The sequence below is a fragment of the Pseudopodoces humilis genome, chromosome 2 (genome assembly GCF_049639895.1).
Source record: "Pseudopodoces humilis isolate 2021_Gansu_Grassland_sample_001 chromosome 2, ASM4963989v1, whole genome shotgun sequence".
NCBI lineage: Eukaryota > Metazoa > Chordata > Aves > Passeriformes > Paridae > Pseudopodoces > Pseudopodoces humilis.
The window spans coordinates 93,834,190-93,862,189 of NC_142201.1; the positions used below are offsets into that span (position 1 = coordinate 93,834,190).

At 40.4% G+C, this 28,000-nt stretch overlaps 1 protein-coding gene across 1 annotated transcript; it reads left to right on the forward strand.

Moving 5' to 3' along the window:
- Positions 1-419: 419 nt before the first annotated feature.
- Positions 420-28,000, forward strand: DPT (dermatopontin). Its single transcript, XM_005523933.3, has 4 exons — positions 420-758; positions 11,219-11,344; positions 20,787-20,894; positions 26,568-28,000. The coding sequence occupies exons 1-4, from the start codon at positions 460-462 to the stop codon at positions 26,632-26,634; spliced, it is 600 nt and encodes a 199-aa protein (XP_005523990.1). The 5' UTR covers positions 420-459; the 3' UTR covers positions 26,635-28,000.

The window sequence follows — 28,000 nt, forward strand, 5'->3', positions numbered from 1 at the left end:
ACACATGTTTAGGAAAAAGAGGATGGTCACACACACACAGAGGGTCACATTTAATTGCATGTTACTAATGATGGAAAACGGCAACTTCAAATAGAGCTTTAATTTCAAATAAAGTAATTTCCAAGCTTAACCTTTGTTCTGAGGATGAAAGTGGGATGTCTGTGTCAGTTGTAATATGACATGCAGCTTGCTGTGTACAGTAGCTCTGCAGTAAAGGATATCAGATGGTTTGTGGTGGTGGGAAGACCCTGCTCTTAAGGACTGCAGTCTTACTGTACTTGCAGAATTCCACCTTAAAAGTAATTGGACGTCTCTGTAGCTCAGAGAAGGTTTGCTAAGCAATGACACACTGTGCTTGGATCTGAAAACGTAACATCTGGAAGCCAAATGTTAGAGGCAATATAAAAGGGCCAGCCCAACAACCCAGAGGGGCACTTCTAAGCCAGGAACATCTTCAGGATGGACATTTTCCTTCTCTGTGTGTTCCTGCCTCTGGTGACTGTGGCATGGGGCCAGTACAGTGACTATTACTATGGTCCCTATAATTATGGAGATAATGATGAATGGGTCAATGTGTACCGGCAAGGTTTCAACTTTCAGTGCCCACATGGGCAGGTGATCGTGGCCGTCAGAAGCGTCTTCAGCAAGAAGGAAGGTTCTGACAGACTGTGGAACTATGCCTGCATGCCAGCATCCCAGAGCCTCGGTGAGCCGACAGAGTGCTGGTGGGAAGAGATCAACAGGGCGGGAACCGAATGGTAGGATAACCCCAACCATCCCTGGAGGGCACAGCCCTGATAACCCCTGTGGAATGCGGGTCCTAATACTGTGGTCAGAGCAATGCAATGCATATGAATGCCATGATAACCAGCAGGCTTCAGTGCCTTAAGACTCATTAATCACAATGCATGGAGCTGATCAGCCTCACATTTGCCTTCCCTGTAGCAATTTCTTGCTGGAGGGTGTCAGTGTGCTTTACAAATGGGGTCCTTTGGTCACTCACAACCTCAGCTGTGAAGTGGTCGGTCTCACTCTTGTTTCAATGATAAGGAAAATGAGGCAAGGACCTACTTCAGAGAGCATAAAGTCCCTCTTGCAAAGTCACACTGAATCAGTGACTATTTGGGAAACAAATTGCCAAACTCCTCACTCCATCCTCATGCTCTTATCACTGGAAAAAATAATCTCTGTATTGCACTGGCTCTTTGCTTTGTGTTTCTGTTGCTAAGCTTTTTGGCTTAGGTGTAGACAAGTGCTGTTTTTTAGTTGTACTGTTATTACAAGAGCCAAAAATCCACACTAACAAGCGATGGTGGTGGCATAAATATCTGCATGGTGATAGCAGATCATGTTAATTTCCTAATACTGTCAATTTGTTTAACCAAATGTTACATTTTCCATCAACCTTGGGGGGAAAGGTGATCACATTATGTGGCTGCAATGATTTCTGGAAATTGTACAATATTTAATATTTGGGCAGAATAGCCAGTATTTAATTATTTTCTGAGTTTTTTTAATGAAATGGGAAACAGAGTATTGGACAGCTCTGGGATTAAAATGTGCTTTGGACAGAATGCAATGCATGCAGGAATGACTATTTTTGAAGAGTTGAAGTGGTTTTGTCCCAGAAGTTGCAATGAGATTTTTTGAATTTTATTATATGGGGATAGGTTAGCAAGGAAATGTGAAGTTTCTGATTTTTATATGATTCAAATTTTTTGTTCTGAATTATTAATACTCTTTCATTTACCACATGACACATGCCTATGGCTGATGCAATTGCTAAGGGAAAAAATGATTGACCCTGTGTTTAATTTTGGAATAGGATTTGAAAGAAAACAGGGAGAGCTGCAAAACAAGCAAAAAGAACACATTGTGATAATCCTGGATGACTTCTTAATTTTTTATACATTGATGCAATTTCTATTTTTTGCATAACAATAATTTTGAATTATTTTTGAAACATTTCTTTTGTTCAAAATAGACCTATTATTCTTTTTCTAAAAATCCCTGGCAGCAATTGCTCAAGTTTACTTCTCACAAACAGGATACTGTATAAGTCTATACAGAAAATTTTCTTCTGCTATGTAACCATTCATCACTGTGCTCTGTATGCTTAGCATGACTACATCCACAGTGCATTATCTGAATCTTGTTTCCTTCACCTTTTAAAAAAATCTTTTCACTTTGTCCTCTTTGTTGCCTACTTTTTTCCTATAGCAAACCCTATATTTCCTCCAAATGTATTTCTTTTTCAACCCCTCTTTAATTGCTTATCTCTGTTTTTCTCCCTTTACTAGTTTTTTGAGTTATTTTAGTACTTCTTCATTAGCTCACCTTTCCAGTCCAACATCCCTTTCCTTTCCTTTCCTTTCCTTTCCTTTCCTTTCCTTTCCTTTCCTTTCCTTTCCTTTCCTTTCCTTTCCTTTCCTTTCCTTTCCTTTCCTTTCCTTTCCTTTCCTTTCCTTTCCTTTCCTTTCCTTTCCTTTCTTTCCTTTCCTTTCCTTTCCTTTCCTTTCCTTTTCCTTTCCTTTCCTTTCCTTTCCTTTCCTTTCCTTTCCTTTCCTTTCCTTTCCTTTCCTTTCCTTTCCTTTCCTTTCCTTTCCTTTCCTTTCCTTTCCTTTCCTTTCCTTTCCTTTCCTTTCCTTTCCTTTCCTTTCCTTTCCTTTCCTTTCCTTTCCTTTCCTTTCCTTTCCTTTCCTTTCCTTTCCTTTCCTTTCCTTTCCTTTCCTTTCCTTTCCTTTCCTTTCCTTTCCTTTCCTTTCCTTTCCTTTCCTTTCCTTTCCTTTCCTTTCCTTTCCTTTCCTTTCCTTTCCTTTCCTTTCCTTTCCTTTCCTTTCCTTTCCTTTCCTTTCCTTTCTTTCCTTTCCTTTCCTTTCCTTTCCTTTCCTTTCCTTTCCTTTCCTTTCCTTTCCTTTCCTTTCCTTTCCTTTCCTTTCCTTTCCTTTCCTTTCCTTTCCTTTCCTTTCCTTTCCTTTTTCCTTTCCTTTCCTTTCCTTTCCTTTCCTTTCCTTTCCTTTCCTTTCCTTTCCTTTCCTTTCCTTTTCCTTTCCTTTCCTTTCCTTTCCTTTCCTTTCCTTTCCTTTCCTTTCCTTTCCTTTCCTTTCCTTTCCTTTCCTTTCCTTTCCTTTCCTTTCCTTTTCCTTTCCTTTTCCTTTCCTTTCCTTTCCTTACCTATCCGTTCCTTTCCTTACCATTCCTTTCCTTTCCTTTCCGTTCCTGTCCTTTCCTTACCTTTCCTACCTTTCCCGTCCTTTTCTTTCCTTTCCTAGTCTTTCCTTTCCATTCCTTTCCTTTCCTTTCCTTTCCTTTCCTTTCCTTTCCTTTCCTTTCCTTTCCTTTCCTTTCCTTTCCTTTCCTTTCCTTTCCTTTCCTTTCCTTTCCTTTCCTTTCCTTTCCTTTCCTTTCCTTTCCTTTCCTTTCCTTTCCTTTCCTTTCCTTTCCTTTCTCCTATTAGGGAGCACATATCCATTTGCAAGGGTGAACTTGTGCTCCTAGTTACTTGGGCCATTTCCATAAATCCTAGCTATTTGTGCCTGGTTGGATTCTGCAGATTTCAGTTTTCCACCCCCAGGGCTGAGCTAGCTGTATCTGCAGTGCTTCATGGAGAGAGGTTTGCAGTATGCCAGCACATCCCTGGTCATGCCAACACTGCTGCCCAAGAACCCAGCAGTCTCATCTCAGACTGAAGTGAAAGTTAGGCCAGAGTAACCCCAAATTAGTGTGATGGCACTAATATATTCTGGGGAACCTTTGAGAATCCTGCCTTCTCTCTTGGCATTCTTACTTCTCATAGGTGTCCCTCTTCTCTCTTCCACACCCACCTCAGTGCTATTTGGAGCCACCCCCAATTTTAAACAGATTCACTCAATATTCAAGTGGGACCACAAATATGAGTCACCATCTGTACCAATAACTCCTGTTTGGCCAGTTCTCCTCCCTGCTGATCACCCCACAAGCTGGTGGTTGAGCTGTACATCATTCTCTTGTCAGCAGACACAGTACTCTGTTGGACTTGCTAGTTCATTTCCCATCCTTGTAGGATGGACTGAAATGTTCCTTCTTCAGCTCTGTCTCACAGAGTATTTTGTCTCACCTTGCACACCACATCCAGGGATAGTCAATTGCTTGTACCATCAGTAACTACAAGTCTGCCAAGTTTTTACTAAAATCTTGCATAATCAATTAGTTCACACAAGACTTGAAATCATTGAGTCCAACCTATGACCAAACATCACCAGATCAACTGAATGCCACATCTGGTCTGTCCTTAAACACTTCCAGGGATGGTGAACTCCACAATCTGTCCAAGCTGTGGGCTTCCAGCTTTTCTATGCTGTGGGAGCCAGTGCCAAAGGCTACTACTCTGCTGCAACTGAGGCCTTTTACTCTTTACCCCACCTTCACTGAGTAACGAGAACAAGCTTGCTGCATCCTTTGTAAAATATTTTACTTAATAATAAGTAGCAGCTATGCCTTTCCCTCACCCACATACCTTCACCCATGCTTTTGCTTTTAGGCTAAATACATCTCCATTCTTCTTGTTCTCCTCTGGAGGTATTATATTCCAACAATCCTAAGCAAGTACTGATCATACCAACATCTCTTCTCTGAATTCCCTCTGGTTTCTCAGCCAGAACCCTAGTCAGAAAATCTAGTCTGGCAGAAACACCAAAAAAATAACCTTTGACAAATTACACTTATGGCATTTCAAAATTCAAATGGTGATTTTCAAATTACTGCTGTGCAGCTGCACAGTAGAGACAAACTCAAGAGAGGTTTCTTTAGGAAAGACAATAAATCAAGAAAAGCTTAAGAGAGAAAATGAAGAGGGAATATAAAAGAGAGAAGAAAGAGTCTCCAACTTAGTATTTTCTTTGGCTTTCAGTATTTGGGGCAAAATTACAGAAATGGATGTGGGGACCATAAGGATAGGAGAGTTTGGAGCAAGAGGGAACCACTGGCAGAGCTTCTTGGTAAATTTACTTCCTTCACTAACACTAGGGATTATACAGACTTAGACAACTGAACCATAAAATTTTGAATCCTTCAAATATGAAAAAACTATTCAACAGAAAGAGGACAATGACACAGATCCACATTAGGCATCTAATGCCTAGTGATGACCTTTGCCTCTTTCCAGGGTTAATGGACAGAACAGGTACTCTAAAAACTGTTCTCTGGGGCACCCCAGCTCTTTCACAAGCAGACTCATGAAGACCAATCCCTTCTGACCACTACCTCGAATTCCCTAGTGGCCTTTCAGATTATATCTAACTATGGTGCTTCACTGCATAAATGCACCCCTGAAGTTAATCATATATGTCCATACACTTCTGAAGAGATTATGTGCATTTGTGTTTTGCTGAAAGGACACAAGAAGCTTGTGAACCGGTTACAAGGCTGAGGGGAAATTGTGGCAATAGGTTGGATCAGGTGATAGGAATGCCTTCTCAGCCTCACTAATCTGTGAATAACTTTAAAGTTAAGTACATGTACAAAAGCTTTGTTGAATCTGTTTGAACACCTTACTCCTTAAGAGTAAGGTTAACTATCTGCTAACCAAGATGATATTCAACAGAGAGACAACAACTGGGAGCAGGAACCAGTTCCTGGATAATTTGGAAATACTCATGCCTGGGGTAAGGAAAAGTCTCCAGGGCATATCCTGATTCTGCAATTCTTCTACTATTTTTTTATGCTGCAGTTTCTCAAAGAATCCTATCTTTTCAGGGAGCACAAATTTTATGTTCTTATCTCCACTTGTACTGAAGAAATTTTGACCTTATTTAAATATTTCACCACCTAAGGTGTGAGTGATCGAGGGTGAGACTATTCTTCGCTGCTTTGTTGAATACTACTGAGTTGTCTCTATAGACCAGTCTCTGAAAAAGGGTTTTGAGAAAAAATATTTTTCTTGCCTGAAATCTATCATACCAAAATACAGGGTTCACACAAACAAAGGAACAAAAGCTTGCAAGTGAAGACAAGCAACTCTTCCCTCCAGGAAAATAAGTTTGGTTTACATGATCCAGATGAAACCATGCCATATCCTCAATATACTCCCAGAATATGAGGATATTGAGGAAATTTTGCTGTAAAGCAAAAAGGAGAAGCATTCCCAGCCAAGAGCTATTTACTCCATGTTTATTGCCTCTTTTCCTAGTTTAGACTTCTGAGAAAGTGTTTAGATGGGACTTAGAAAAAACAGATATCTAGATTCTCCTTCTCCACTCCCATTCTCTCCCTCCTTTGCTCAGAAACCAGGTGCAAAGAGAGACTACTGAGCAAAGGATCATTCTGTTCAGGCTCTGGCAGCACACCTTAGTATATCAGTAGGAACTATTTTTGTTTCCAGTCTCTAACCAAACCCAAATTTCAAATCTGAGGCTGTATTACCCAAACCAAATCCAGCTGCTCTTTGAAAATGTTCCCATTCGTACTGTCTACACAAACAAGTTAATTTTCTTCAGAGCCCTAAGTTTATGTTAAAGGACTAATGCTACAAGTCCATTTAGCACAGCTGCAGTGGACTGAGTCCAGTGGGAGCATCTGAGGAGAACAGGAATTTTCTGTAGAAAAGGAGGTCTCATCAGCTACTGTCAAGAAGAAATTACCAGGGTAAAAAGGGCCTTGCCTTCCCTTGGACAGGGAGCAAAAAGTAAGTTATAAATGCCCCCTGAATTAAAGAAAATATTGCTGAAGATGTTACAAAGGTTGCCTTTGGCATGTGGAAGTAATAACAACATTTCAGCACCCCACAACAGATCTTCCAACAGATATGAAAGACTCCTTGTAGAACTGGCTTTTGGAGACAGACATAGCCTAGTCAAAAGTCATTCCCTCTGACTGGATGCCAGAGTTGCAAGTGCCCTGAGCCTGCCCTCAGCCTCTTATGTCTCCCCATCCACCTGTAACAGACTGACCACTGAATTTGTTCTCACCATGCAATTAATACTATTGCACAGAGGGAGGACACTCCACAAAGCTCAGGGAGGACACTCCACAAAGCTCAGGAAAGCAGCATAGGGCCTCCCTTCCCCAGGGACATGGAATGACACTCTCAGGTTACCCTGTTATTAGGAACACATCACCCTCAGTGCAGCACGACCCAGTGCCTACTGAGCTGTGAGTCAGCCTCTGCGTGTTTCCAGAGAGCTTCAGGGAGCACCAGCCCAGTCAGTGCAGCAGGAATTCAGTGCAGGCTCTAACAGCACCACTTCTTGCAGCTGGACTTGGGCTTCCCTGGGCAGATTTGTAGTGAACAGGCTGCTTCTTTGGGTTCTCATCCTCAGGATAACATGGTGCTGATGTAGCTGAGGAACAGGGGACCACACAGCACCAGCATTAGATGGGGCACAACACTCCGGGGCATTGCTTAGCAAAGAGCAAAATTAAAATGCAGGCATAAGTATGAAGAGTCACCAAAACTGATTCCATTGCTCAAAACAATTCTATTGTTGTAAGCAATGTTTGTATTCAGTCTGGCAGATACCTGTTGAGTCAATGAGGAACATGCTGAAGTTGTTATTAACGTTTGCAAATAATGTGGCACAATTTAAGAGGATCTATAGGGTGAAATATGTCATGCACAGATCCAAATTTCACATATGCATTTTGGATGGGTTTGTTTCATACCAGCTTTTGTTTGGTCTCACAGGTAAAAGCTCACCAGTGAAGAACAAAAGCAGTTCTGACCTGAACTAAATCTGTAACATGGATACATGCTTTGATTGCTTGCCCTGACACACCTCAGCTGTACAACACTCATTAACCAGTTCAGAAGAAGATTTGGCAGAGGAGAGGTTTTCACAGGAATCACAGCTAGCCAGGAAAGTCTCAGACACCATATCCCTGTTACTACACAGAACTCCCCCCAGAATGAGGCTTTCCGTGGAACACTGTCATTTTCCACACCTCTACCCAAGGCAAGGGCAACTTCCCATCCAAGTGCCCCTGATCTTCACCACCAATCTTCTCACTCCCCTCTACCAGCCAGCTCACCTCCTCTTCTCCCAGTACCAGATCCAAGAGGCAACTCTTCACACTTCACTATTTGAGCCAACTAGAAAAAGAAAACCTATCCACTGCCAAGTTGAATCCTACACAACCCCAGCCAGTTTCTCACATTCTTCTGCATTCACCTTGCAAGAGGCATTTTCCTCTCTTCTTAGCAATGTCAGGATTTCAGGATTGAGGAGAACCCAGTCACATTAACTCTGAATACTGAATTACCCTTTATAGTAAAAGTGCTAAAGAGTGGGTCTTGTGAAAGAAAGCATTGTTTTCACTTGGCTATAAATCAGAGTTCCTGAATCATTAGTTTTTATTCACCCTTCAGGATTGCTTCAGGATTTGCTGTGACAAAAGTAGTGAATGGGACAGAGAATGAAAAAATTCTGACATATTAAGTGTTGTTTTCAGATTAATGCATAGGACAACTGACTGAAAAGGTGTGTGGGGAGGGGTTGTTTGTTTCCCTTGAAGAATTACTTTCTGTTTGCAGGAAAGTGGCCAGTTGGGAAAAGGAAAGAGAGGGAAATATTTTATATGAGCTTGCAAATAAGCACTCCAAGTCCTCAGAGCATCTCTTCATTTTTGAGGGAGTATTGAAAGGATTTTACTTGAAAACTAGAAAGATTAAGGCAAAAAATTTTACATTATCTCAAAGCTAAAGAAAAATACTTCAACATCACTATTATCTTTCTTTTCCTAAACCTAATACTGAGCTTGAATAACAGATTACAGGACCTTGTGTATATGAGACAGAAGCAAAGAGAGAAGTGAACATGAGCATTAATGTGTATTTCAGATTTTACTTTGAAATATGTTAAAACAAAACTGCAATTTAATTATAAAACATTACTTATGCCCCGGTATACTTTCCATCTAAGAAACTAATTTTTAAGGCAATACCAATTATATTTTTTTAATCAAACTTAATCCTAAAATCTGGTTCCCCAATATGAGTGCATGTAAGCATAGGAGAGTTATGCTAGCTAGGCTTTTTTCTCAATTCACTACAGAGAGAAGTGTCCATGAGTGACATCTCTTTCAAAATTAATCTTTCCATCACAACTGGACTATATTAGTGGAAAATAATGTGCCAAGAAAATAAAAACTTTTGTAGGACAAAGACAGTGGGAAAGAGGACAGGACTTCCCAGACTGAATGTGAGCAGGTGGGAAGAGAAAAGAAAGAACCTCCCACAATGACAAGTACTAGCAGGAATATCAGACCCTGATGGGTGGGGATGCGAAATTGTAGAGCAGTGTTGAGCTTCTGAGAGTAAACACAAAGGAAATGGAGAAACAAAGTGCTCTCACAATATCACACCTATGCAAAAGAGCTAGGAAATCTCCCAGGGGCACAAGGACTTGAGCAGTGCAAACGAAGGTAACTTGAAAGGGTGAGGGATAGAAATTTTATTGCTACGTTACACAAGTTTGCTCATCTTGCAACAGGTACAACCAATCGCCATATTGCTGTGTATCAACCATTCTTCCATCAGGATAACAGCAATCATCTGCAGCTATCCAACATGTTTACACAGAGCCTTAGCCCTATGTTCCAATGTGCCAAAAGTCAGAACAACTTCCTATCAAAGTCCTGCTGAAATCCTCTGAGTGAGAGGCAGGCTGCCACTCTCAGTGTGATACCATGACAACTCAGAGTCCCCATCACGGCTGAACTCTGGAGGTCCTTAAAAGAGTCTCACAAAGCACAACGAGTACGTGTGGCCCCATCAGCGTGGGAGATACAGGGACACAAACAAGTGTAAACACTCTTGGCTGAACAACAGAGCTCAGGGGAAGAGAGAGAAGAGACCCTTGGGTTCTAAAGTGGAAGCCGAAAACTAGGCAGGGAAATTCATCATTGCACTGGTCGAAATGGATGAGTTTTTCAGCTTTTGCATACAAACATTTCAGCCTCACACTGTCTTTGCAATAACACCTCTGAGCACAAGTGAATGACTTTCCAAACACCAATCTCTGCTAGATTATGTGTTTTCCCTCCTGGGAACTTCAGGTAGTGAAAATAAATCATGAGGTCATTGAATGAAACTGAGGGAGATTTTTTGGTATTTGTTAATCATACATACAAATACCATTTTGGTATTTGAAATCATACAATTTACCTCTGAAAGTGTCTTTCAGATTTTCAGATATATCATTGTAATTGATTCTATGAAATCACAGAGAAAGTTTGCTGCAGGTTTTCCTTGATGAAATGGAAAGAAAGAAAAGGAAAAGCAATGGAAGAAAAGGCATTCCTGTAATTTTCACGACAGGGAGACAGTGAGTCCAGGAGGGTGCTTGAGAGAAGGAGCACTCAATAGCTGAACTAATGACCTGTCTGTTTTCATGAGCTCCTTGTCTTTAGTCTCCAAGACTATACTCAAACTATTCAAAGTGATTACCACTTGAATTACTTTAGGTATCAGTGTTAAGGTGTTGCAGGGTGTGCAGACAGAGGCATGCATGCTTTGAGACCATGTCTATTCCACCTCAAGGCAGTGATTCACACGTATGTATGATAGAACTACCGAGCTCACAGAAAGCATGAAGCAGCATTTTTTTCTTTTGAAAATCCAGTCATAAAATTTATGTGCCTTAAAATTACATAATATCTGAATTGCAGTTCTCCTTATGTGATTGCTATCAAATGATTTCATCATAAGCTTAAATGTTTTTAATAAAGAATTCCTTCTCCTAGAGATATATAGTTGTGAAAGAAAACAATTAAAGAAATTAATGAACTTATTTTATAAAATAGCTTCTCAAGCTTTTTTCTTTTTTGTTTTCTTTTTGGTAGAGAAGTAGTTGAAAAGGTTAGTTCAATGAAGCCCAAGTCCTCAAATACTAACAGTCATAGACAAAAATATTAAAGTCAGTCTCATGGTTTGTAAACAGTTGAGAATACAAACACCAGAACAATCTTCTTTCTGGTTAGCATACTGGAATGATTAAATGCTTTAGCCTGATTAAATAGTTTTAAGTGCAACATAAATGTTAAGACATTGGTTACTGCTGCTGTCTTATAGAAAATAGTTACTCTATAGACAGCAAGTGCAAACAGTGTTTCTCAGCACTAAGTCAAACCCTTAACTTGCACTCTACATCAAAAAACTAATGCTATTTTGAGAAGTGCTTGAAACTATCAAGGAATCTAATACCATGTTTTCCTTGTGTGTTCTCTTCTTTCCCTTCATTATTAGGTATCAAACCTGCTCAAACAACGGGCTGGTGGCTGGTTTCCAGAGTCAGTATTTTCCATCGGTGCTGGACCGTGAATGGCAATTTTACTGCTGCCGCTATAGCCGGAGATGCCCGTACTCCTGCTGGTGAGTTCAAGCAGACACCAAACCTGTGAGCTTCTTTCCCCCAACAGTCCCTATCAATGTCTTTGGCTGCTTGACCTGTTAGAAACCTTGTCTGAAAAAGTTAACTGTGCTTCATGGAGCTAAGCGTGTTATTTCCAGTCTGTTACAGGATTCTTAAGGATCTGAGGCTAAGGGAAGAGAATAAGGGTGCAGTTACACTGAACAGCACAACTCAGTAGCTGGCCCTCAATCAACAGCTCTGGGGATCAGCATCAGCCTAGCTGTGCTGGAAACCATGACACAAGTCTCCAAAGTGGAATGACATTTTCCCACTATAAATCCAGCACATTTACTGGAGTAGGAACATCTCTGTGTTACAAATTTGTGCCACAATGACTTACAAAAGTGAACTTATACCTCAGAAGAAATGTCAGTAGTGCATACAGCTATGCTTCCTGTCTCAAAACTGTTTAAAGAGTCATTTTGTCAAAGCCAAAATGAGCTACTGATCATAAACCCAAAAGAAAAAGGTGCTCTCAACAGAGTATCACAACTGGTGCTGGCAATTTAACAGAGATTGTGGAAAAATGAGCTATGCATCCCAAGCTTCCCAGCACACCACAGGTGTGGTTTCTCTAAATTAATACCAAAGACAGGAGCAGAATGTGTAGAGGCAGCTCATATTGTTCCCGTCCATTCTGTTCAAGGGAACTCATAATTTTATGCTCTGGGGTTATATTCACCTAAAATTTAGCTGTTTTCAGTGATATAAAGAATAACCCATCTGTATTTAAGAAAACAAAAAAAAGTAGGGGATAAAAAAGTAAACCTGTGATGAATCTTTTTTCCAGACCTCAGCTTTGAAGGAAGCTTCCCACTGAGATGCATACAAACTGTTTATGTGCCTGTTGGTCTTACTTGGCTGGCTGGCTACTGGCCAAAGACAACAGCACTGCCTTGCTTTTCATCCTTCAGTCTCCTTGCAGCCAGGAGGAAAATAAATGTTTTTATTATTATTATTTTTAATGCCTTTAAATTGCAGGAATTCTGTAACAAAGCCTTTGAATATTCTTCTGAACATTCCTCTGCCTCCTTTCCAGCAGACATTGCCTATGGATATTCCCTACCTGGGAGTTTATTTATATACCTGCCAGGCTCTTCCCTCTGAGGGAAAGTCACTCAGACTTTTAAGCAGTTCTTCCAAAGCTCTTGTACCCCTGTAATATTGCATACATTTTCAGAGAGAACAGAAATTTCTGACATTTTTTTTTGTTATTGTTGGCAGTTCTGCTTCCCTCAGATGTTGTCTTGACAACTGGGAACAGCTTTGTCTCTGCTCTGTAAATTGGCATTCAGAGTAAGGTAAATCCTAATATAAATGTTTGGGGTTACTGAAGCCTTTAGTTTTCATCTCAGCTGCAAGCAGATTCCTATACTGTCCTTCCATTTACAACAGTGACAGCTCTCCATTTTTGTGCTTGGGAAAGAAAGCCTTACATAGTTCACCTGCAGTTCCATGCAGAAAAGGCAGCATTTCAAAAGCAGGTGAAGAGTTTTTCCCTCTAAGCAGGGTAGAAATCCCATGTACTCGCATTCTTCTGGGAGGGGAGAGCTGTAAAACTGGTGGGAAGCCGTGTCACCTGGCTTGTGAAAAGCTTCTGGTGCATAGTTTGTGATTATGGATTCGTTAAGAAAACATTCTGCCTTTAGGGTTAGCAAGGTGTATGTATATACATATATACTCTTTCCACATACAGTTACCCAAATTAGGATGTTAGGGTCTGAATGGACAGATCCTAATTAAATGGGTAAAAACATGGTGGTTTAACAGGCTCAGAGGGTGGTGGTTAGAGGGTGATACCCTGCCTGGGTGCTTGTCCTGCTTAATATCTCCATCAATGACCTTGAGGAGGCAACAGAGCACATGCTGGCTCAGTTTGCATGGGACACCAAACTGGGAGGTGCAGCTGACGTGTTTGAGCACAGGACTGCCAGTTCAGGGGGATGTCAAGAAAACTGCTTCTTCTATGAGGACAGATTGCCCAGTGAGGCTTTCAAGACGGAACCAAATAAAAGCTGAGAAACCTGGCCTGACCTTGTGGTTGGCCCTGTTTGGAGCAGAGGGCTGTAGCAGAGACTTTTTGAAGCCCCTTTTCACCAGAGTCATCTGGTCCCACATAAGAGGACTTTTTTACTGGAGGACCCACACCATGCAGATAAGGTCTCTCCTCCAAAACAGTGGTCTCTTTTCTATCATCTGCTAGGAATGGTTTATTTTCTGGTTTACTCTCTTCCCCTGCCTAGACAGTGTAATAGTACTCTGGGAGAGTACTGGTTGTTATGGTAACATAAAACCAACGTGAACTTCACCAGGGTAGTGTGAAACCCCACGCTTTGGACTCACTTTTACTCGTGAAGTCACAGATGTGACTCGTCTGAATTTTTAAACTCCAGTGTACAGAAACCAAACTTCCCATCCCCTAAGCTCAGGAGATCTCACTCAGAAACTATCTTTCATTGGCATTTCCAAGCCATTGTCACAAGACCTTGTTCACACATTACTCTTCTGGTCTGTATCTTGCACTGGTTAAGATGCATTTGAGAGAAAGAATATGTTTTCCAAATGAACTGCAAAGTAGTTCTCTACCATGAGTAAGACCTCACATTGTATATGCAAGTAAGACACAACAAAAATGTGTGTATAGTGTATCATTATTTATTGCAGTTTCTGGTCCAAACTATAATAGTATTTGTTCTGTTCCAGGAACTCATTGTAAATAAAGTAACTGTGGAGAAATGGCAATCAAGCTGCTGCTGACTCCTATTTTTCAGTTGAGGCTTATTTTCATGCAAAGGCTTCTATTAGTATATAGCTATGTGGAAAAGTAATGCCAGGAAAGTATGCAATGATGGTGCTACTTTGTGGATCGTACATTACACAGGAAAATCCATATTCAAAGAAAATTCATGCTGTAGAATTTCTCAGCAGCCTTGACTTTCAATGTGCAATGTATCCTTAAGTATGAAACCAGATGTGGGCAGAAATGCATTTTTAAGAAAACTGACAATATTGAGGTGTGACAAAATTCTGTTTCAAATTATCTCTCGCACTGGGTATTTGATTCCTTCTTCTTCCAGTTGTCTCCAAACAGACCTCTCTGGTAAATATAAAAACAGTAGAAAAGCTGATCTTATGTGTGGTATTTCTTGTCTCTTCTGCTTCAGGACTACATTCCTCCTGAAGTGAGATGACCCTACAATGAATAAAGACAGGAGTTTTTTTATGTGCATGAGCCATACAACTGATTTGTTAGAATGTATCATGGATTTTACACCTAGAATATCCCTGCAATTTTTGAAAACTGATAGTTATTTATTGGAATACTAATTTATAACACCATCATGCTGGCTGAAACCAACATTTTACTTTCACTTTGCTTAATAGAATGACTGAATTCAAACACATGCAGGAGGACTTTATTTTTTAGCATTTATATCCTTACTCTTTGAACCCAACAGTTCTCTTTTACATTTCATCTTCTCACCATTAATTCCCAGTTGACCTCTACAGTAGGCTCATATTGAAAATAAATGTACTAATCTTTTCCAGTCTCATAGTTTTGCACTTGCTTTGTAAATTTTTTTACAAGTACTTAGTTTCCTTCTTCATCATGCCAAGACATGTCATGGATTCTGCACATTTTTAACATACTGAAAATAATTAGCATTTCTCACAGGAGGCAGAAAAGCTCTCTTTACTTTACCTGGCTAGGGAATGCTACCACACTAAATAAACTGTGTGCTGATTTGCACCATAAAGAAGCAAATCTATCACAGATGCAGAGACAGTGTCACTAAGAGGTCCCATTAGAGCCCCGATTTTTCTCTTTGCCAGGAAATGAAAGCTTGACTCCATACTCTGAAAAGCAAACACATGTCACAGAGCAGCCCCAAGTCTGCACAGACTGTTTATGACTGTTTCCCCACTCCAGACAAGGAGCAGTTTAAATGCCAGAAGGTCTGTCTGGAGCTTTGGCTGCTCTCTGTCATGGTGACACTGTCCAGGCAACAATTACATTTTCCAAGAGTTATGGGGTTTAAAGTACTTATATGTTTTCCTGACTCAACCTGCCACACAAGACATATTGAAAATTATGTGATCCTATGCAGGTTTCTCAGAAAAGATAACCAGTAGCAGAGATGCAAATCCAAGAGGTGAAATCAGAATAGATGTCATGGAAACATGCAGGTCTGGACAACCCAATTTCCCTCCCCTCTTTTTCCATTTTTTAAAAGCTATTTAATTGTTTGAGGGTGGTTGTTTTTTGGTTTTTTTTTAATATTACCCATCAAATATAACCTTACATTTCAATCTGCAGGACCATCTTTCAGAGACATTTTAGGAGAAATACATTTGATCTGATATTGGAAATCTGGCCAACTTATTTTGGACCTATTTTCTTGAGGGACAGGCACAAGTTGCCTTGAGCTCTCTGCTGCTGCTGCTGCTTGTAGCTGCATTGCAGAAGCTCCTGCAGGCCTGGGAGAACTCTGCTCCCACTTTGTCAGCCTCGTGGCTCCTCAGCCCCAGGAGTGCTTTCAGTGCAACACAGTGCGAACAGGAGCAGTGATGTGTCTGTCTGAATCTGTGGGCTCAGAGCCTGGAGCCTGAACTCCATCCCAAAACACATGACATGGGTACACAAGAGAACTTCTCATCTTTAGAGGAGCTCCAGGACACCTCTAATTCCCTGGCAGCCTGGCAATCTGGGATCTACACAGAGCAGCTGCCGGAATTTCTGTAAGACAGCTTACTAAGACCTTCTTTGGCTTTTCAGCATAGGATGCATTTTTTAAAGCAGATGATCTCTGTCTTCCAGCTGGAGGAAGAGTTGAAATTGATTAAAGAGGCATATAATTCCCATGTTCATTGCATCCAACTTGCAAGCTTGTGGGTCTTGAAAAAAAATTTCTCCTTTAAGGAGGACATGCTCTTGAAGTACTTGTAAACACCATCTGAAAGTAAGGCGTTTTAGGGGCACTCCTTGTCCTCAAATGTCAGAAAGTTAATTTCAAAGCTTATGTTTCCCTCTAGAAATGGAGCAGCTCTTTCTTTTGGCTGGGGCATTGTTAGAGGAAGAGTTCAGTGACAAAGAGGGAAATTAAGGTTAAAGAGAAGCCATTCATCTTGTTAGTACTGTAAGTTGCACAAGAACTGAACAGTGTAAGATATTCCAAAACCATGTACTTATTATCAGGGAATAAGTATATTCCACAACTGGAGCCAGAAACTGTTCTACCACAGACTATATCATATTTTAAAAGACTCATTTCTTTTGTCTGCTTGGTTTCTGAAAGCAAGGAATACCCACAGTTCTCATTTATTTCTTTAATCAGCAGGCTGTACATACTATGGCCATTGGTGTACTTGATCTCCTTATTGGTAAATAATAGACTCATGATAACTATTTCTAAAGTCAATTGTTAAAAGAGTGCCACGGATCACTGTAGATTAGTACAAAACATTCTTCTCAGTGCTAAATGAGTAACTCTGTGTTTTCTATTAATCTCTACCATAGCAATTTTTCACCATGGAAAATAAACAACACAGCTGTTTGCAGATTTAAATAAAAACAACAGTAACCCTGGTAAAGATTTAATGCCTTTTTTTCAATACATATCCTACCCTGAGCAAGATTTATAGGATTATAGTGAAATATATTAGAAAAACGTGTGGATGGTTGGAGCAATGTAAACTACTGAAAAGTTAAACCATTTCACATCAACTCTATTCTAGCTAAAAATGCCATTATGAAAATTCCTTTCTCTGTCAACTTTCCCCGCTGTCTCACACACAGGCCAAACTACTTACAGCCCTTATCACCAGATTTCCTTCCCCAGTCTTTAACACAGAATTACCTTCTTTCTCCTCTCTCCATGATGTCACTGGTGCTTCAAGTCTCTTGTGCCCAAACATCATACACCTGAAACTATCCAGAAGTAGATTTGAAAAGCTGAACCAGAGCTCCTGTTTTCTGTATTTTGTTGCAAACAGATCACACAGACTGAAAAGACTACCACTTTAAAGTCTCACATTACTCTTTTCTCCCCTACAAGTCCTTCCCTAAACTTAACACCTATGTGTGTATCTGGCTTTAACAAACAATTCCACTAAACGCACCCTGTTGGCCCCTGCCCCTCAGAGTTTGTTTAGCACCAAATTTCTCAGTGCCTAGAGCCCAAAATCGCTATAACACACATCTTCTCACAGCTGCTTTGCCAGCCTCTATCCTAGGGCCCCCTGCCACCTACCACCATAGGCTTGGTCATACAACAACCCAAACTGCAGCAGCAACTTTGGGCACTTGGAAATTCCCAGGCTTCTCGCTGCTCCCCTAGCCCAATTCTCCTTGCTATGAGTTCAATGCCAGAAGTGCTTACAGGACACTGTGAAGGTTACTGTGGGTGACTTTAACCAAATGAAAAGCCCACAGGCAGGCAAATCCTCACTAATTAGGGCAAAAAGTGTCTCACATTCGTTTCATGACTCCTCTCAGATACAAGCCATACATTGCCACATGCGCCTTACAAATGCTACCATGTTTGTAAATAAATTACATGTCTGTAGGGCCATGTGGGTGGCTCACAAGTTGACAAGCTCACATTTAACATTTTCAGTTAAGTACTTGATACTGAGGGTACAGACCAAGCTACAACAAAACCTGAGGGAACCACTGTCCTGTGCCAGGCAGACCACTTTGGGAAGACCCTCAATGACTGTCTTAAATGACCTTTCTCCCCTTTATGATGAGAAAACCACATAGTGACTATCCCTTTGCATTAAACACTAGGGCATCTCTAAGTGCAGACCAGGATTCATAAAATGGAGATAATGGAAAAGGAATGGGACACAGCACAGAGCCCTGCTACATGGACAATCAATTGCATTTTCTTCTAAAGGACACAGTGCAAGCCAGACAACCTTGAAATGCAGGGGCTTAGGGGAACAGTTTCAGAAATGAGTACAGCAGTCATCAAAGAGAAATTAATTATCCAGACCACACAGACTCATGTGAACTTGAACACTGCTGTCATAGCACTATTTATAATTCTTCTCTCCAGAACGAAAGGAGTCAGTGGGCATCTGCCAGTGAAACAAGACACACTTCAGAGCAGCTCAAGTCCCCAAATAATTTATTTTTAGTAATTGCATAGATTTGTTTTTTGAACATTTCTTAGTGGAGGAGCCTTAAGAGGCTGCATGGTAATGTGGAGATTCAAATAGAGAGGGAGGGGAAGATGACAGCAGTCAGAAAGAAAGGAGAGGGAAGCTAAATGAAGACTCCCAGTGCACATCAGAATAACACTGTATGCCTTTGCAAAAGGTCTGTGAGACCACAGCAAATCAGAAATTTGTCATCAGATTTACTTCTCAACCGAGAGGCCCATGAAAGAACTTCCAAGAACTGGCTCTCAGTTCTGTTTCTCAGTAGAGAAAAAACCAGCTTTTTAACCTTCTCTTGCACACAGTCTCATCTGCCCAGCACATAATGCTGGTCAATATTACAGAACATTTTCCTTGCTGAGTGTCAAACAGATGTTATGAAACACATTTGGTAGAACATATAAAAACACATATCTTAGTGGTTTCTCATAATAATAGCTAAATAAAGTGTCAAAACCTGGAGTTGATTGCAGAATGTACAATTAAATGCTGGTCCATAGCTGGTCTTCATTTTAAAAACCTTCTATGACCCTGGATTTTCTGAAGATGCTCTATGAGACACTCAGTCTTCAAATTAATAAACTAAATATGGGGACTCTCCTCTGGCTGAGTGGGAGGTGTTTGTGGTTTCTTCTCTTTCTCCTAGTCTGCAACATCTGCCTGCATGACCTCTGAAATACTTCTGTTATTTCTTACCAATGGCAGAGCACTACAAGGGCTTTGCACATCCACATGTCCTTGGTCAGAACTCTGACAACAGACACTGTGACCAGGCCTGATCTTCTGCTTCCCAAACACATTCTGGGATGGGTGTCCTTGCACTATAACTCAGAATCTGTGTGTAACTGTCATGGGCAAAGAACAGGAAGCATGAGAACAAGATATATTCAAAGAACTTGACTGATTAGACTTGAGGTGCTTATAAGGTCATGCTTGAGTTTCTATATGCAGATGCATTTTTCATTTGTCAAGGAAAAATTATTTGTTAGGAATGATGTTCCAACTGAATGATCTTTCATATTCAAAAGCTGAATATGATCTGGAAAGCAACCTAATAGCCCAGTGCAGCTCATTTTTCAGGTAAACTTTTGCTTCTGAGTTCTGCAACAGTTACAAGTTTGGGCTCCAAATACACCCAAAGCATCTCATAAAAACTCAAATCCATCCTGATAACTATATTCCTGGTGAGTAAAATATTTAAACCTGTGCTTAAACTCCACTGATTTCACAAAATGTGAACATGCACAAGTGCTGGCTGGAATGTGCTTGAATCACCTTCAAGCATAATTCAAGTACTGCTGCTGGGATGGATTAAGTCAGGAAAAGACTGTCAGGATTTCTGTAAGGGCGTTTTAACCCTGTTAGTCTCAACAAGAGTTGGGCTGTTTATTTCCACAGGGACAGCATCTCCCTTACAGGGAACCTAATGCTTCTCTTTGCCATTTCAGAGTGAAGGTGACAATTCCAGTAACAACTCCCATGTAGAATGGTGTAGTACAAGGAGTGCCAGGTTTCCATTCAGACTTCAAATATGATATTGAGAGAAAGTACTGGTCAAGCTTCCAGCCCCTTTCTCAATCTGCTCATTATCTGTAAAATGAATTACAGTATTACTTGCCTATTTCCGAGGGAAGCAGCAATTATCATTTGCTTAATAATTGAAGAACCACTTTGAGGTTCTGAGAGAAAATACACTGCACAAATATTGTCCAGGCCCATATTTTTACATTATAAATTAGGCAGAAAGAGGAAACAACAAAGAGTAATGGATTAATTGTTACATTCACTTAATATAATTCATAAATGGAGAAATGCTTAGAGTCATTTGACTTGGCAACGTTTACTGCAGTCTACAGCTGCAAACCAGAGACTCACAAGAGGCTGGAGCAAATCCTTGCAACAAAGACATATGCACTAGATGAGCTTTATCTTCTTGTTCAATTTGCTTTTATCTGAACTGCAGATTTTATTTTTATCAGAGCTGCAGGTATATATACATATATTCCAATACTGCAGTTTGCTCTTAATTGTTCTAAAGTTGCTGAATTTTATTCAAATACCTGCCTGAATTAGTTGCATAGAGGAGAAAGGCAGTCTCATGAGACTGTATCTTGTGGTGCTGTTAAGAAACAAGAACTTTCAAAGAAGCAGGAGAAATCTACTGATTGAGTTGATCATTCAACTGGACTCTTCCATAAGGTGGTGAATTATATTATCTTCTTTTTCCTTAATGTAAAGGTTAACAACAGAATATCCAGGACACTATGGAGAAGATATGGACATGATGATGTACACTTACGACTATTACATCCGTGGGGCAACCACAACTTTCTCTGCTGTGCACAGGTTTGTTTCTTATCTGTTTCATGAGAAATTTTAAAAAGTCTGTCTTTTCTTTTTCTCCCCCAAAAGTCCACAGTTACATACCATCTGCTGTGGTACTCAGCATCAAGGTAGTAATTCCGAGGACCAAAATTCACAGTACATATGATTCCTTGTCCAGGCTGGTGTATCACCAGCAGGGCAAACTAATGGTGATCATTTGCCATGTCCATTTGAGCAGTGAAAATAACAGCAGTGGTAGGTTGGGCTGAATCTGACCTTCACAAAATGCAACAGACCTCAGTATAGTGTCTCACCTACCCCTAGTTGGAGCATATTTCACTGAGCTCAGTAAAAATACCCTAGGGACATATTTTGGTCCACTTTTCTTTTCAGAGAAACAGGGAATCTACCAGCATGCAAAGTTAAGACCATACACACTGCAATGTGAGTGCTTTACACTGCCCAATCCATTTCTGCACAATTCTAACAGATTCAAGCCACTCCAGTAATTCAGGCAGTGCCACGCACCTTGATCCCTTTCCAGAAAATGAGTTAACTACATTTTCTTGCTCTGGTCATTTCTTGGCATTTGCTAGTCCTTCTTGGGAGAGGATCTATGGCTAGTGAAATCATAGTCATGCAAATGGATTCACAATTTTTCCATTCAGTTAAAAAGGAATGTTTCTCCCTTTTTGCTATGCACAACTGCAAAGTTTTAAAATTTGGGTTTAACATAAATCCCACACCATTGTCTGCCTAGGGCTACAGAGATCCTAACAGAGCAGGTTTAAGAGTGTAAGCAGTCACTGATCCCTGGGAGAGGGATCTTGATTCTCTCAAGCTGCCCTCTAATACATCAGTTGTGAGCTATTTCTTTGCTGGTGTCTTTTATTAGGCACCTCAGTCCAGTATATGAAAGCATTTGTTATCAAACATAACACAGACAGCAAGGCAAGGTGTGCTGCACTGCTCTGCCAAGATGGGCTACATGAGAAGGGGGAGAGAAGAGAGAGGTGGGACTTCAAAGACATCAATATTTACATCTGTCTCTAATAACACTCAAAGCAACTAAAGTGCTTTTGTCACTGTAGTGCTCTCAGCTTGCCAAAGTTCACTTGAGGGATCCCTCAGCCAAAAGGTTACCTAAAATAAGGAGGCTTTTCCAGAAGTGACAACACATTGTAAGACTGCTGCAGGTCCATAACTGTAATTTCATAGCTAAAACACATTATTGTCCTGTTTATTACCAAATGGAAGCCGTGTCTGCAAATTCTTCCTACAAGTGGAATAGTAACATTCACAGATACTTGACTCAAAGGTATCTATTTATCTCTTTAGATAAAGAAACTACAAGGTCATAAGGGACAACCCCATTCCAGGCTTTTCATCTTAAATATTCCCCAGTGCTATCCTTAGTCCTTGTTACTCATGGTTGTGGCAGAGAGTAGGGGAAATAATGCAGACAGTTCATTCCCCTGCAGCTGGAATCCAGACTCCATCGGATGTGGACCAGGGTGAAGTCTGGAATCACAAGGATAAGCCTGGAAAGCAAAGCAGCCAAGGTAGCCTATGCCTCTGAGCAGATTTCTGTCTCTGACTGCTGAAGGCAGCCTTCAGAACAGGGTGGCAGTGGAGCAACTGGCTAGGAGCAAAGGCAGCACCATGGGAATGTACATCTGGAGTACAAGTCCTCACAGGACCACAGTGCCTAGAAGAGGAAGAAGCCACCAGCACACCTTTGTCTTATCTCTGCGCTGGTGGCAGTCATACATCTGCAATAGTAACAAGCTGAAACTACAGAGAAAATATTTTGTGTATTGCAAACTAGAAAAGTTTTCTGCACCAATGAACCTTCTGGCCCTCAGCTTCCAGGAAAACAAGAAACAATTTGTGTTGCCGAGAGAATGAAGTGAAAAAAAAATAAATCTTGCTACACCAGTTCAGAATTCAGACTCAGGCTGTAACACTCCTCCTGAGCAGTATGAATCACAAAAGTCAGCAAGATTTGTCATCCTTAATGGTTCTTTGCACCTCACGAGGCAGAACAGGAGCAGGAAAAAGTCTTTTGAGTCTCAGCCTGCCTAGAGCATGCACATTTCCACTTGTCTATGTGAACATTTCTTAATTGCTCTTCATTTTCAAGCACATTAAACTTGTGTACATAGTATTTAGTTCATGATGGACAATGTTCTTGAACTAACAAGAGGCAAAAAAAAGCCTCTGAAGGTATTTCAGTTTAAGCTTTTCCAGTCACTCCAAACAGGTAGGTATTTTTAGACTCTTTCAATAAACTTGCAGAAATCATGTCTTCCCTTCCTACTCCCTAAGACATTAGCCTCCACTGAGGTCACTGTTGATACAAGGATATTTGAAACAGCATGTGATGCTTGTGGCAAAGGACGTGGAAAGTTTAGAATGATGTTATCCCCACCGACACTTCTGTAATCATTCTCTGTGAGTTTCCATGCCTCTGTATCAGGAATGAATGAGTTATTGTTGATCATCAAAGGTTTTAACTGCTTGCTTCTGAAGTACAGACTTCAGAAGTGGTTACTATTTACATTTTCCAGACTAACTTTAAATAGGTCAAAAGGAGAAAAGAACTGTCTACAAAGGCAGCTGGAAAGAATTAGAAAAGGCCTGAAGTATCTCTGGGAGCCTGTTCAGGAGTGTGGTGATAACACTGATGCAGACAGGATGACCTAAGGACATAAATAAGGGAACATTTGCAGGAAAGGGCAATATCTTTTGTTAGACAGACTGATACAGTCAAATTTCAGAAGACATGGGCTATGTGAAGCAGGTTGTAAACAACTGAAACTGCCCACATACACATGCACATTGCAAACCCTTGGCAAAATAGATTCCAAAACTAAACTCACAAACCAAACAACATAATACCTTCAGCTTGAGCTCTGAAACATGCCAAGTGATGATGGTATGGCTTTCTGGTGGAGCATTGTTCGGTGGCTGTGATCTGGTTGGGTCAGTCTCCTGAGTCCAGAGAGCAGCACTGGAACATTCACAACCCAACCTGCAGCAAGTGTCTTGGACAGGGAGATGGGAATTACCAGGCGTTCTTGGTAAGAGCCACAGCTTGTCCTCTGCTATGTAGTATAACAATAGCACATGCAGACTGTCATAAACTCATTTCTTTGACAAAACTGTCCTCTATTCCATTTATTTGGGTGATCTGGATAGTCAGTTGTCTCTTAACTGCTCAGGCATCATCACTAAAAAATATTTCAACAGCCAGGTACCCCAACAGTGAAGTATGTTTGAAATACCCAGACAAGCTGGACATCCACCAAGCTCAGCTGAGCTAAATTATAGGCTATTTAAGGTCCCTAATACGTTTCATATGACCGATGAAAGAGGATTTTGTCAAACTCAATATGAATAGGAATTCAGGGAATTTTTTAACTGAATTAGAAACAGATTATTCAACAATATTTGGAGATAAAAGAAATTTCTCTATACATCAAAAATTCAAATGTGACAGCACATGACAACTGGAAAGCAAAAGTGACAGTTCAATACTGATTCCCAAAGCCAAGGAAAATACATGAATTTAGCAACTGGTAGGGGATGACAAACTGGTGTTAAGGATCTGCAAAGGCAAGTTCAGATATATTCTAGAGTAGGCCTCATAAGGCAATTCCTGATGGCATCTGCATCCCCACTGGTAAACTTGTAAGGGATGAAACACTGAGAACTCCTGAATTAAGCACACAGCAGCAATAATACAAAAAAATTGCCTGCATCCTGAGAAGCTGGGCATTTATGCTTGAGCTCAAACACAAGTAACAGGGGAGGAAAAGGCAATATGCCATAAATGCATCAACCATGTACATACATGCTAGTGTCTGCCAGACCACACTGAAATGACAGCTTCAGAAATAATACTGTTTCAGTATTGTAAAGCACGTTATTAATGCAAGCGACTAAAATACATCTCTTTTAAAGAGCTTGACTTTCAATTTCACAATGTCCTATTTTAGAAAAACTACTTGACCTAAGATTTTGAACTGAAAGTCTCACTAGCAACAGGGGCAAACTTCGCAGACCTTAACTTTGACCAATATACTCCTGTTTTCCACAGAGGCGTCCTCCTTGTTTTTTTATCTCTCTTGGTAACTTAGTGACCAAAAGAGTAATAACTGTCTTTGAAGAGCATGCACATAGACCAAATAAGGGATTCTTAAAATAAACCTAAAAATTAATCTTGCATTTCATTAATCTTTGGTAACAGTTTTACGAGGAAATTACAATTTAAAAACATCTAGGAAAGATTTAAAGAAAACCAAAGCTGGACACTATATAACTGTTACATCATATTTGCTGATGAGCATGACACAGACCCAGTTCCAAATGACACTCTGGATAAACTTGTAGCTTAGTAGCACAGTAAATTTCCAATTAAAAAACATTAGTTAACAAAAGATGCAATGAGACATTTTATACCTATAGGGTAGGTACAAAATTTATACCTACAAGGCTTAAGAGTCAAACTAGTTTTAGTCCAGAACAGTGTTGCCCAGTCAACGACACCATGTGAGCACAGTTAATACCAAAATCTGGGCTCAGGGGCTTCAGTACACTCCTGAGAGGCAGCAGTTTGGCCCCAGTTTGGTGCAGGGGTCTTGAAATGCAAAGTCCTATTAAATCACTCTAGCAGCATTATCTGTCCCGTGCCTTAGCTTTAAGACATCACTATTAGCAGAATTCAAGCTATCAGAAACCCCTTGGAGGACAACCCAATACCAATATAAATGACAACTGCCACCTGCAAGGGCTGTAGTTTAGATCTAAATTCAAGTTAGCCGGTATCAAGCGGCCTAAATTCAACATTCCCTTCACAGCAGGACAGTATTTGATCCTCTGAACTCATACCTATTTGTCAAAGGAAAATTTAATGCACAATAAGCTAAAGAGGAAATTAAATTTGTAGCCTGTTGCAGCTATTGGACACTAAATCACTGGCCTTCACTGTTGAATCCCACTGCTCCAGTCACACTTCCTACTAACAATTGTTAGGTTTCCTATTACTCTCTTGAGAGAGAATACCACTCATAAACTGGGAAGAGCATAAACTCTCCTTACATTAAAAACCATTACTCTTCCTCACATATGATTTGATCAAGGATGAAAAGTGAATTTTATTTCTCTCACTATTGATTTCTTCAGATCTTTATTAAAGGACACTAACTGGAAGACCTAGTAGTGAAAGACATATATATAAAAAAAAAAAAAAGAAGTGCTGCATGGATAACTCCCCTCTTAGACATAGCTTGCAAATCACCCAAGTACTTTTCATTTTTTACACATTGCTGAACAATATATGACCTGACAATAACTTTTGACAGAATCATCTTTTTCCTCTTGGTCACTGATTAAGTCTGTTCAGAATTGATCACCATCAGGATTCATTGTTTTCGGAAGAATACTCAGAGACCTACTTATTCAAAGAGCTGATTTTCTTATCTTCTAAAGGAGTCTGAGGGAAATGTAACTATCACACGTATTTAATGTTGTTTCTGCTCTTAAAAACAGAGAGCACTCAGATGAAAGTCAGTTAATGGCAGACAGATGTTTTTGTTGCCATAATGCCTGATATAAAGTTACTCTCACTTGTATAGCATCTTCTGCAGTTCTGGCTCACTAATACCTCTCTCTTGTCTCTCTTTCATGCAGGGATCGTCAGTGGAAATTTATTGTCTGCAGGATGACAGACTATGACTGCCCATTTCAAAATGTTTAAAAAGATTGAGTGTACTCCACTTGGAAAGCTCGGGGACAGACAGGGCAGGATGAGGATTAGTGATTACAGGAGAAGGTCAATTAGGCTCACAAAAGGGTACCAAGACTCATCAAGCTGTCTGCTAAACACATAATTCTTTCCCTCTGGAGCTAATACATAAATTGCCAGCATACATGCTTGCAACAGTGAATTCAGAGGATTCTTTCAAGCTGCACTGACAGTTGTATCCCCAAATTAAATTTGCTTATGACATAAATACATGCATCTATTCCCAGCTCCACCTGTGCTCCTCACAGGACTTGTTTATGATACAGAAATCTATGGCACATGCAGAGTTACCTTTTTTATATATACATATAGCCATTCTAAACACATACAAATTCCTTTCACATAGCAGCTCTACATAAATAGCTTCCCAGCGCAGCTGCTCCGAATGAGGTGGAAACCTACTATATACTTCCCAACATACACTAGACTTTCCTGTCTTCTACTTTGTACTTGGAACCAATCCAGTGATCCCTACCAGCTTCTCAGAGCTGGAAGTGTGCAGAAAACATCATTGGAAGGTGTCTGATGGGCTGCATTTTTCATGACCTGTTACAGCCCTCAGCATAACTCCACTGCCACAAAGGTCTGCCTACACGGGAGAATTCTGGGTATTTACAACAGGAAGACATCAATATCTGATAAAAGTGAGAGTAGCTCTACCAATAAAAACAGAAGTCTAACCCAGCTTTACTGAGAGTCTTTTTTATATTGTCTTAAAAATCTCTAATTACAAAACTAACCAAGAACTCTGCTCTGGGCAAACCCAGGAGTAGGTCAGGCCACTCACTCTCAGTAAATATGGATATCACATTCTTCAGGAGTCTGATTTTTAGGTGGATCTGGCTTCCACTATAGGTGCCTCAACAACAGCCATCTTCCATTGGTAATACATTTTTGGCTTAGAATAGACAAATAAAGTTAGTGACTTAGGTGACTTTACTTCCTCTAGTTTCCAGAATCTATTGCCTATAAAGATCAAACTGACCATGTTTCAACACTGCACAGCACTTGTGCAGCTGCAGTCCAACAAGAAAGAATATTGATCTGTTTCAGGAAGATGTGAAGTAGGATTTTCACTCTTGAACAAGCCTGAATGTAGGGTTCAGTTTCTTAGCTGATGAATTCAATGGTGAACTTAGCAGCAGCTTTGGTGGTGCTGGCTCAAGGGCCATGACTCCCCGTGCCAATTTAAGGCTGCAAAGCTTCATAGGAAACAGTGGTGTCTGCCAGTGAATTTCCATATTCCAAGCAATTTTTAGCATGCTTACAAGCATACCCTCTTGTCCAATAAAAAAAATTTAGGTTTTGCCTTGCTGTA